The 13,050-nt window shown below is 38.2% G+C and overlaps 1 protein-coding gene across 1 annotated transcript in view; it reads right to left on the minus strand.

Moving 5' to 3' along the window:
• Positions 1-13,050, minus strand: part of INPP4B (inositol polyphosphate-4-phosphatase type II B) — a 736,226-nt gene that overhangs the window by 390,625 nt on the left and 332,551 nt on the right. Inside the window, exon 6 of the mRNA XM_018061563.1 lies at positions 12,621-12,737. Coding sequence (XP_017917052.1) covers positions 12,621-12,737 — 117 coding nt within the window. The remainder of the gene's footprint in view (positions 1-12,620; positions 12,738-13,050) is intronic.

The raw sequence follows: 13,050 nt of genomic DNA on the forward strand, positions 1-13,050 counted from the left end.
TAGGATAGCTGCCCCCTCAGTGTGAAGCTCAAGAAATTACGTCTTAGAAGATGGATTGCCTTATTGCCACGAAACCTGAGTCACTCATCTAACGGCAACTTTAGACAAAAATCTTTGTGATGTGGGACCAGATGTCCTTAAACTTTTTTCAGAATGTGGCCTCACCTTCTGCTTTGGTATATACTCATAACTTTTCTCCATATGTTTAAAAATACTTTTCACATGAATTTAAATGCCAGCTGGAACCTAGTTGTAATGATCATTCCACTCAAATAACTTCAAGGAAAGCCTAAGTTTCTTTAGAATTTCCCTTTATTCCCACTGTGCCGCGTATATAAACTTAAGGTAATTAAAAGCTATTCTGAGCTGAAGCAGACTAACCTTTTAAAACACTAGATTCTGTTCCTTTCTAACCAGAAGAAATGTTTTGGCAACATATCACATTTCAGGTTTGCAAAAGCAAGCAGGAATGGGAAGCTGGTGCAAGACACATGTCCTCACGTGTCCATGCCGGGCTGTGCAGGGATCAGCCCCATCAGAGAGAATGTTCCCTAAGCTTCCACCTGCCCCACAGCTGTGCCAAGAAGGCTGCTGTATGAACGAGACAAAGCTGGCCAGCCAGGCGCTCACACCATAAGTCCCTGGACAAATGGTAACAACCCACAACTGCCTGAAAACGATCAGAATGAGGTCAATATCTCAGAAGGAAATAAAGGCAAGCAGAAATAAACTCTCTCTCAGCTTAGGGTGCAAATTAGGCTCACAAATCCTAGTGGTCAATTATCAGATCATTTGATGGGCATTAGCAGATAAAATAAATAAGTAAATAAATAGATGGCTGGACGGACAGACAAATAAATAAGTGTTCCTAGATCTGTTTGGAAGCATGATTTCATTATCCACTTTGCTAACTACAACGGCATAAGAAGACGGAGCTCCCACTTGCCATCTCAGGTCCTTGAGTCCCCTGCAAGTTCCCCTAGTTATTTCAGGGAGTTCCCAGAACCTCATCAAGTAATGCAAATGATTGCCATCTTCTTCCTCTTCTGCTCTGATTGGCCTGATGAGAGCTTCAGCTGCTGCCTTCATTCCCTACAGATGGTCCCCCTGACAATAGGTCCCTCAGGTCCGCTATCTCCCCCAGCACCCGCCAGCATTCCTCTAGGTGGCCACTTGTGCCTGGCAGTTTCCTCCCATGCAGGCTACCGGCAGCCCTCCTGTTTTGAAACTTCAGGATGCAAAAGTGACATTTCTCTGAGAACAATGTATTCTGCATGGAAATAATACAAATGACACTTACCTTTTAAAATTACATTCATTCTGTTTCATTAAAATAAGGAAGTCTTTCAGAAAATCCATTAGCAGTACTGTTTGATTATACTATTATTTTATTTCATACTCTCTTGTTTCTTTTCTTTTTCTATCATTATCTATTCATCTCCCTTATTCCACCCACTGCATTTATCCTTATATTTTTCTATATACTCTTATCCTCTTATATTTCTCTATATACTCATGACATTCATTTACAGTTATATATTGCTTAACTATAAACACAATATATATACATATATAAAGGCATTTTCTATTATTCATTTTCAAAAAATGGAATTCTATTACACACCATTTTCTGCATCTTGCTTTTCCCAAGTATGCAATGGCTCATGGATCTCCTTCCTAGTCTGCTTTTAGAGATCTAAGTAACTAATCACTTTTTCCCCTAAGGCTTCATAATATCCCTAGTTTGGGCACACCAGAATTTATTCACACTTTCTCTCTTATTTTTCACTATTATCAGCAATGTTCAAACATTCTTCTCCATATATCCTTAAGTACTGGTAGTTTTGTATCTCTAAGGTTGAGAGCTAAGAGTAAAATTGTTAAATCAAAGTGGACATTAACCTTTCATTTGCATAGATGCTGGCAGATTGTTTTTTTTTAGGTTGTAAAATTTTGTATTCAATTAACACTGTAGAAAGGGCACTGTTCCCACACCCTTCCAACAATGGTCTTTAAATTTTTTGCTGGTTTATAAGCAAAGACCTATGATCACACTGCTCCTTAGATTTTGTGCACAAGACAACAGAATACTTTTTTATGTTTCTTGGTCATATGGATTTATTTTTCTGAGGGCCACCTCTTCAAATACTTTGCTCAAATTTTTGACCCTACTTCTAAACTTGGAAGAACTCTCTAAATCTCACAAGGATCACTACTCCACTAATCTCAGCATTCCTTTAGGGAACACAGGGTGGATTATGCTTTGTGATCAGCATGAATATAGTTGCCTGACTTGGGAAAGAGAATGGGAAAAAGCCTTAACTAACCATTTCTACTTCAACTGGAAACAAAGCAAATTAATCCCAGTTTTGGTTTTTATTTTCTTTTTTAGGCTGCGTTCAACAATGTTTCCATAACTCACACATCTGAAGACAGCCAATGGTGAAAATACTGAGACTACAGTTTTGTTGGCCTCCATAAAATAAGGATGTAGCTATTTCACAGTCAAGCAGTCATCCTTCTATGGAGGCCAAAACTTTGTAAGAAGTTTGTTTCATGAGTAAATTCATTTTCTTATTTTATTGTTAAAGGGTCAGGCTTCTCCATGCACACAACATTTTCTTCTGGAAAGTGAAGAGGTATTGATGAATATCCTTTTTTCTATTGTCAGAATTTTTTAAAAACACCAAAATCTCTGAACAGAGGATACAGAACAAGTACCACGCCCATGCAGAGGATAGTGGCACAAAGAAAGAACTGGAATATTTGAGAAAAGGAAAAACAATGTAAAGAGCAGCACAGAATGGAATCCACTTCGTATGTAAACTACAGAGGAGAGGAAATTAAAGACAGAGGTAGGAATGCAGATATACAGAGAGCAGCCTCAATGCGGATGGGAAGAAGTTAAACAAGCAGCTCTTCTGCTTCTGGTTAAGATGCAAAAAGTTGCAAGATGGTCACTCCCATTGCTACACTGAGAAGAAGTCAGATAAGTCACTAAATCAGAGCTTTTATTAAATGCAACAGAAAATAAGGAGGATATAAATAAACCAAAATGAAATGAAATCCAGATAATGAGGGACCTTTCATAGAGAAAGTCACGTCCAGGGCTGGTGTCACCGATAGCTGAGCGGCAGGAAAAATAAGATCTTCCATAGAAACCAGTTGAACCTGTCATGAACTTTTAATGAGCCCATGTGATCTGGTATGAGAAATCGGAATCCCTAAGAGCCCTAGCCACAGCCTGAGTCTCACCCATCCACCTACTTTTTTCCATGGGACATATAATGCAGGAGGGTAGTCCAATGAAGGACTGAGGAAAGAGAGCAGACAGAGGGACTTCCCTGGTGGTCCAGAGATTAAGACTTTACCTTCCAACGCAAGGGATGTAGGTTCAATTCCTGGTCAGAGAGCTAAGATCCAACACATCTCGCAGCCAAACAGCCAAAACATAAGACAGAAGGAATACTGTAACAAATTCAATAAAGATTTTTTAAATGATCCACATCAAAAAATCTTCAAAAAGAAAAAAGAGAGAGATTCAGTGCTAAAGTGCACAGAGTTTTCTCCAAGGCAAGGGTGGATTCCCCCACGTATTAGAATGAAACTTGGCAAAGCAATAGAACAGTGAATTAAAGAAAAAAAAAATTGCCCCAGGAATCTAAAAAGATTGGTCTAACATACAAAAAGTAAGTATTTCACTACAGTAACAGAATAAGAAAAACATTTCAGCATCTCAACACACACACACCAAGGAGGGGGAAAAAAACACAATTGACTCAACCCAATACATTCATGATAAAACGCACAGAAAATTATTGATAGAAGAGAAATTCCACAATCTGACAGAAAGACATCTGTGAATAAACTACAGTTAAGACCACAGTTAATGGTGATTTATTAAGCACTTTCCCCTTAAGTTTGGAAACAAATTCCCTGGTGGCTGAGACAGTGAAGAATCCCCCTGCAGTGCAGGAGATGCAGGTGCGATCCCTGGGTCAGGAAGATCCCCGAAGAAGGGAATGGCTACCCACTCGAGTATTCTTGCCTGCAGAATTCAATGGACAGGGGAGGCTGGAGTGCTCCAGTCCATAGGGTGGTGAAGAATCAGACACAAGTGAGCGACTAACAGTTTACGACAACATCATACTTAATGGTGATTGATTAAACATTTTCCCCTTAAGTCTGGGAACAAAACCAGGATCTCCACTGTTACCACCTCGTCTTAACTAGTTAGCGCAACAGAGAACGATAAAATGCACAATGACTGGAAAGGGAAACACCAATCTTTCATTATTCACAGATAACATGACTGTGTGTTTTACGAAACTCTATAGACTCCATGAAAAAAATCCTTTAGAATATGTCCATTTCACAAGGCTGCAGCCTTGGATACAAAGTCAATATAGGAATGATTATATCTCTACCTATTAGCAAATGACAATTAAAACTACACTTTTATCATAAAAGTCATAAACCTAGAAATAAGACTAAAAATACTATGTCTTGTGTACTGAGCACAAATATATTGCTGATACAAGTTTAAAGTCCTAAATAAATGGAATGATATCCATATCATAGTTACAGATCAACAGACTCAATATTTTTAAGATGTCCATTTCTCCCCCGCTTCCCTGTTGGCTCAGACTGTAAAGAATCCACCTGTAATGCAGGAGACCTGGGTTCAGTGCCTGGGTTGGGAAGATCTCCGGAGAAGGAAATGGCAACCCACTCCAGTATTTTTGCCAGGAGAATCCTACGGACAGTGAAGCCTGGCAGGCTACAGTCCATGGGGTCACAAAGAGTCGAACATGACTGAGTGAGTAACACTTTTCCATTTCTCCAAACTGATCTATATATTCAATATAATTCAAATCAAAATCTCAAAAGGTGTTTTAATGTAACTGACAAGCTGTAATAAAATTTACATGGAAAGATAAAAGGCTTTTGAATTGACAAAAACAACAACCTCAATTAAAAACAACAAGCTGAAATGATAAAGAATTTAAATTACCAGATTTCAGGACTTACTATGAAGCACCAATAATCATGACATTGGCATACAGTAGACAAATAGATCAATGGAACAGAACAGAGCAGCCAGAAACAGACCCACATGTATTAGTAGACACTGACTTTCCAATCAAGGCACCAACTAAATGCTGAAATTACTAGGTATCTACATAGGAGAAAATAATTTTAATCCTTACCTTATTCCTATTTATAACAAAAAAATATTTGAGATGAAGCTTAAACCTATTATAAACGTAAAGACTAGAACTATAAAATATTTTGGAGGAAAACACTAGAGAATTGTCTCCTGGCCTGAGGTTAGGGAGATTTCTTAGGGCAGGACACTTACTGTAAGTAAAAATATTGAAAAAGCAGACTTAATCAGGATTTTAAATTTCTTGATGTATTTAATTTTCTTGATGTATTTAAAATACATCAAGGAAATTATTAGGCAGGACAAAGACTAACAAAAAAACTGTAACACATATTCAACAAAAACACCTGTATCCACTTTTAAAATATGAAGAATTTTTAAAAATCAACAATAAAAAGAAAACCAATTTTTTTTTTACATAGGAAAAAGACTTAACCGAAACTTTGTGCTTTTTTAAAAAAAGATGAGAGGCCAATAAGCACAGGAAAAGGTGCTCAGCATAATTAGTCATCAGGAAAATGAAAATTAAGGCCACAATGAGCTACCACTTCATTCTTGACAGCACCATTGTTGGCAGAGTAACTAGAACTCTCATGCATTACTAAGAGTAGGAGAATAAAACTGCAAATAATTCTGAAAAGTAGTAGTTTCTAGAAAAGTTAAACATGTACCTGACCCATAATATAACTATTACGCTCCTCAGTATTTACCTCTAAAAATAAAAGCCCAATTTCATGCAAATACTTGCACCCAAATGTTCATCATCATTGTTATTAAAAAGCTGGAAGCAAATAAATGTCTATCAATATGAGAATGAACAAATAAATTGTGGCATATCACTACAATAGAATATCATTCAGTTATCAAGTCACCGAGGAACATGAATGAATCTCAAAAACGTGCTGAACAAAAAACACCGGATACAAGAGACCGCATACTATGTGATTTCATTCACAAACATTTTAATAAGCATAACAAATCTATGTGGGTAGATATGGAAAAGGGATTGCCTCAGGATGAGGGAGGAGGTGGTAACTAACTGCAGAAGGACACAAGGGAAGCTTGTGGAATGAGTTTTGCATCTTGCCTTGAGTAAAGGCCATATGGTCATGTGCATTGCCAAACTCACCAAACTGCATGCTTGAGGTCTGTCCATTTTATTTTGTGTAAATTATACTTCAGTGAAACATAAATATGCTCTTTGTAAATATAAACCACTTATCAACAGGCAGAAACGAAGAAAAATTATTTATTAATGATGGCAACCCACACCAGTACTCTTGCCTGGAAAATCCCACGGATGGAGGAGCCTGGTGGGCTGCAGCTCATGGGGTCGCTAAGAGTCGGACACGACTGAGCGACTTCACTTTCACTTTTCACTTTCCTGCATCGGAGAAGGAAATGGCAAACCCACTCCAGCGTTCTTGCCTGGAGAATCCCAGGGATGGGGGAGCCTGGTGGGCTGCTGTCTATGGGGTCGCACAGAGTCGGACACGACTGAAGTGACTTGGCAGCAGCAGCAGCAGCAGCAGCAGCAATGATGGCAACATGTTGGAACTCTTACTTTCATAAGGAATAGGTAACGCCTCTTGTGAACTTTGCCAAACTTAAAGGGGAAGGACGTCCCTGGTGGTCCAGTGATGAAGAATCTGCCTTCCCAAAGGAGGGGGTGCAGGTTCAATCTCTGGTCGGGGAGAGAAGATCCCACATGCCACGGGGCAATTATGTCTCTGCGCTGCAAATACTGAGCCTGGGTGCCACAAATAAGACCCAACATAGCCAAAAGTAGATTAATTAATAATTATTTTAAATCACTAAAAAACACAAGACATAAAGGTGAGTATTCCAACAGGCCAAGGCTGAGTGAATGAAGAGGCTGAGAAGCCCACACGGCACACATGGAAGGAAAGAACAAGGCCAGGGTGACGAAAGCGAAAGCTGAGACACAAATCTAGGCCTTTCCAAACAAGCAATAGAGCCATTTTTTTTTTCATGAACAGTAGCTTGTCACTCCATTAAAAGTTTTCCAGACATCTGCAGTTAGCTATACGTACTTAGAGTGCTTAAAATGTTTGGATATAAGTTTTTAATCCTGTATTTGAATAGTGACTATTTCTCAATCAAATTTTAGGCTCCAAACTGAAGAATGCTTCTAAAGTTATCAGGTGAAGTAAGAAATATCATATTGTGGGAGTGAAAAATGGGAGAAATCCTATCAACTATGTATGTTCCACAGTGTAGCATGGAATCATCAACTTCTTTGACTTGACCTATTATATTTTCAGAGTCCCAATTTCTTCACTTCTAAAATGGACATAATGATACTTCCCTCAAAGAAGTTTTATGGAGCTTAAGGAAGAAGCTAAAAACTAAACATAGCACTTGGTATATACTTAGTGATCAATACTATTAATTCCTATTTTTCTTACCCAGTGTACCATATCTTCCAGGTGGAGAAGGACAGCCACAAGCTTTATCTCAAAAAGTACAGTTAGACACAAAACTTGTAAGAAGCCAATGGAGAAAATCAAGCCAAGTCAAAGTATATTAAATAGAAAATGGTTTTATTTTCCATGGAAAAACATAAAAACTGACCTGGATAATTCTGCCTAGGGAAGTGTACTAGAACTAAACTTATCTGTACATATAACACACAAAATGCAATAAATGAATATCGAATCTAGATAAGGTCAATTTTTTTTTTGAAAGGTACAAATAGGGAGTTGTCAGTGAAAGGCAATAAAAAAAGCCTTAGGACACATGTCCTCACCTGAGGTGTGTTCAGTGTCTATTGAACATGGGACTCTGTTCTACAAGCTAAACATCTAGCAATCTAGAGAGACAGCAAACATTTAGTAACTCTAGAGCAAAAGGAGTGAAGTCATTGGAGCCTCCTGCAAAATACATCAGCAGTTTAAATTTCTATGGACAAAAACAGTTTTGTGACCTAATCAGGTGTTTATAGAAAGATGGAGGTCCTCAGCTGGGTATTAAAAGAACTTTGTTCAAAACTTTCCAAAACACTGTGTTGCTTGGGAGAAAGGGGAAAGAGAGAAAAGTTTAATGGTGATATTCTTTTCATTCATAAATTTCTCCTTCCTGAGTTTTGCTGTAACATATGAAAGACCCAGATTCCCAGCTTGATTCCCTAGGGCTGAACACTGTAAATGATGTGCTAAAAACACTTTTGTCTGTCTTATTTCAGTTTTCAGACTGCTAAAATAGAGCATACAACCATATATATCCAGAAGACATCAACTTCACTGCGAGAACTTAGGCTCTCATACTTTAGCCATGGGCTTCAATTTCAATTTTTCAGAGTGTTAGTGGCTAAATCGTGTCTGATTCTTTTGGGGCTCCATGGACTGTAGCCCACCAGGCTCCTCTGTCTACAGGATTTCCCAGGCAAGACTCCTGGAGTGGGTTGCCATTTTCTTCTCCAGGGGGTCTTCCCAACCCAGGGATTAAACCCATGTCTCCTGCACTGACAGGCAGATTTTTTTTCTTTTTTTTAACTGCTAAGCCACCAAGGAAGCCCTAGATAATTTCCTAACGGTTAGGCAAATATCAAAAAGGTAACTCTAATTCTAATAATGAACCCATGTCCCCCCTTCCCTGCCCCCCTACCTGCCAAGCATTATCCATCCATCTGCTGCAGATGGAGACTGATTGCTATGAATGGGAAGGATGAAGGATGTGGTAGAAGAAAACAAGAGTCATTATGAATCAACAGACTCTTCTCATTCTTTACAATGACTGATTGCATTTCTGCTGAAGTTATTGTGAAAGATAATGTTATGTTCAAAGAACCTAACAAGACCAAGTAGTTATAATTAATAACTACTTGGTCTTGTTAGAATAATAGCCACATCAAGGGCACAGATAAAATATCATTATCTCTTTAAAAACTTCTAATAGTAATATGTATGTAAATAAACATGAGATTGTACAGTAACAAATCTACTTGACTGGTTAATTCCAAGCAATAATGAGTTCAATAGAAAAAGACAAGGAATTTTAGTCAGCTGACTCAATTAATTGATATTCAGCAAGTAAAGAATATCTCATTGTCCTGTAATACATTGAGTGGTTTACTGGGATCAACTATTTAAACCAATTTTTAAATACATGCACATTATTTGTTGATTTTCCAAAATACATAAACATTCATAATCTCATTTCATAACCCTTAAAAGTACTATGATCTTAAAATATTTAGGGTCGTAAGTGCCCCTAATCTAAACTGTACTTTAAATTCACTTGCTACCTTCTCCAATTCTGTATCCACTTCCATAACAAAAAAACAAAGAACAACAACAGAAACTAAAATAAGAAAAAGGGCCCCAGCTATTAAAAAGATGAAAGAATGTCATCTGCAGCAACATGGATGGACCTAGATGCTATCACACCGAGTGAATGCAGACAAAGAAAGACAAATATCATATGATATCATTCATATGCAGAATCTTAAAAAAATGGTACAAATGAATTTTTTTTTACAAAACAGAAGTAGAGACACAGAGGCAGAAAATAAACAAGTTATGGAGGAGAGGGATGGAGGGATAAACTGGGAAATTGAGATTGACATATATACACTACTGTGTATAAAATAGATAATAAAGACTTACTGTACAACACAAGAACTCTACTCAATACTCTGTAACAGCCTATACGGGGAAAGAAAACAAACTAAAAGAGTGGATATATATATATAACAGATTCACTTTGTTGTACAGTAGAAACTAACAACATTTTGTATCAACTATGCGTGCATTCTAAGTCACTTCAATCACGTCCAACTCTTTGCAACCCTATGGATGGTAGCCTTCCAGGCTCCTCGATCCATGTAATTTTCCAGGCAAGAATACTGGAGTGGGTTGTCATGCCCTCCTCCAGGAGATCTTCCTGACCCAGGGATCAAACCAGCATCTCTTACGTCTCCTGCATTGGCAGGTGGGTTTTACCACTATACTCCAATTTAAAAAAAAAAAAAGGAAGAAAGGTGCCAGGATAAAGACTACACATACATGAAGACTATTAGCATATTAATGGACTGTGTTTCTATTTACACTTCCATCACTAGAACTAATTGTTAGTTATTTTAAGGAAGAAGTTATGCTTTAATTAACAGCATTTCATAAATGAAAGCTGGTTGCATTTCTTAAGTATGTTCAAATTTCACAAGTCTTATTTCACAGCAGGGATTCCAGTTCATTCAATACTTTTATGTGATAACACCTCTAGATCAAGGAAGAAAATCTTTAAAAGACTCTAATTAATAGGTTTCCAGAATAAAAGCCCCCAAAAAAGCATACTTAATGAGTAAGCTAATTATCTATCCCTAGAGCATTAACATACATAACATTTTAAATGAGGCAGATTGAAGGGGATAGAAACATCTTTGGTATTTAATATTTCTAACTCTGCTGTTCCTAAGGACTTAACCAACCCAAGAGCTCAACAGTTTCATCTCTGTAGCATAGTGTTTCTACACCTCTGATCCTTCCATATTCTTCACCCTGTCTACACCTTGGGACTTTGGGAGCCCTGAATCTGATCATGTGCTCAGAAAAAAAACATAAAATCCCAGAGTTTCTGCTTTACTTTCCCATCACCCTGATCACTTCCCTGCTCATTACTTCTCTGCACAATTGTGCCACCTCTTCCTACTTTGCATTTGAACCATATCCCCCTTTTCCCCAATTTTATGCTTTTGTTCCCCCATTTCCCTCTCTCCTTGGCAGAAGACCAAAAAAAAAAAAAAAAAAGTCATGCTGTAGGCTTTGTGCGTAATCTTTGGCCCAGCTCTCCCTATCACAGTCTATTCCTTTTCCATGTCACTTCAAAAATCAAGGATAGGGCATAGAAAGGGAAAAGAAAAGAACAAAACTTCAAAGCAAAACCTTTTTAGTTGCCAGCTTTAACCCCAATGTTTATCTCTTAATATATTTTTATCTTTCCCTTTTGATCAGAAATAACAAATGTCGGATTACTTAGAAAAACACAGTTAGTAAATGGAATAAAACTGTGGTTAATATTCCTTTATTTGATTTTTACTATTTATGAGAAACACGAGACAGCAGCCAAAGCAATAACTACAGCAATTAAGCTTGCAATTACTGCTCTGTAGCCGTTCTTCTACATATTTTACATATATTAACTTATTTAATCTCTACAACACTGCTTCCCCAGGTAAACAGAAATGAGGATCAGCTCTCCCAGAGTCACAAAGCTAGTGAGCAGAACAGGAGCCAGACGGTCTGCCTTGAGAACTCTATCTGACCGCCATCACTGTTTCTCTACCATGCACGTGTTGTGCATTTCATCAAGCATTTCTTCTGCATATTTAAAGACATGAACTTTCCTAGGTCTAAGATGAGTAGATATGCCTTCAAGACAGAATGTTTTTCTCTATTACATATCCCCGCCATCCACCTATGCTATATATTTTGCGGTAAAGAATGAAAAGGAAAGAAAGACTCATGAGCAAGACAGAAATGCCTAGTGAGGGCAGAAATGAAAGCTGTACTTCCCCTCAACCAGTTATGAGTGACTCTCCAGGCCAGCAGCACCTCTCAACTCCAAGCAGAATTCTCCCAGAACCTACTGGTCTACCTGCCTTCAAAGTGTTTCCTGACTTACATTTCATTGTGGGTCATCAATACTCCCACAGCTCCCTACTTCCAAGCCTTGAAAACAGATAAACACTCATTCTCATAGGAAAGATTTAAAGAAGAGGGCTCCCGTTAAACCGTCCCCTTCCTAATACCTACCGATAGCATTCTCTCCTGTCCTGAAATTTTCAGAGTGGCCTCCGGTGACAGTGCTTGGGTACCTAATGGTCTCGCTTGAACCCACTGATTCAAGAGGAGGAAAATTCAGGCTCTGTAGGAAAACTAAGGAACCTAGAACAAAAGACCATCAGGACCTGACATGACCTTCCTGTAAGGAGGCCAATTCTGCCTAGTGCTGACAGTTACTTCCTCCTCTGTTTGCTTTGGTGCCACGAACAACATCAGAAGAACAGAGGCAGTTAGGGTTACATGTAAAAGAATAAATTGTGATAGCAGAACGCTATCAATCTCATTTTAGAATAATGGCAATATTAGGAAGTTTTGATGTATTATTTAATATCTTCCATTTGCTTTCTGCCCACAATGTTACTTCTTCAACAACACTTAAAGCAGCAACAACAAAATATAACTAACACATCAAGCCAGCCTCCCTGAAAAAGAAGAAAAAACTGTTCTGAAAGCTTTTGCTCCTAACGAATTGCCAGTGTGGCAGGAAGCCAAAAGAATTAAAAAAAAAAAAAAATCCCAGCAAACCATAAACATAAGACAAGCATAAACACAGCACAAAGCACCTCTTTGAAAAATGCCAGTTACATCACAAATCCGACGGTTTGGAAAAGCCTTTTTCCCAAAGAAAGAAATTAAGTTCAAGTACTTACGGTGTCATGAGACTTATCCTTGACATCATAGACTGTTAGCTTTATTTTGGTCTCCTCATAGATGGGATACTCAGATGGGAACGTGACACCAGTCAAGAACAGTGGGTCTCTTGTTCCCTGTAACAGCGTAAGCAGACAACTTTGATTCAATAAGGCAGCAACTGCCGTTGGCAGCCTGTGGTGACACATGAGAATGCAGAGAGTGTCTGGGTCTGTTTGTTTTTCTAGGAAATGATTCTATTAGGAGAGAGATCTGAATTGCCAAAGAATGCCCATGGGCAACAACATGGCCCAGGGCCCCAAAGTACTGATAGAGTTGTAGATAGTAAATGCCTTGCATCCTTGTCAGAGCTGCTAAGAATCTTGAAAAACAATTTATTTTCATTACATGCAGAACCATTGTTAGGGTCAGCTGTCATTACATTTAGCA

The sequence above is a fragment of the Capra hircus genome, chromosome 17 (genome assembly GCF_001704415.2).
Source record: "Capra hircus breed San Clemente chromosome 17, ASM170441v1, whole genome shotgun sequence".
In the NCBI taxonomy this organism is placed as follows: domain Eukaryota; kingdom Metazoa; phylum Chordata; class Mammalia; order Artiodactyla; family Bovidae; genus Capra; species Capra hircus.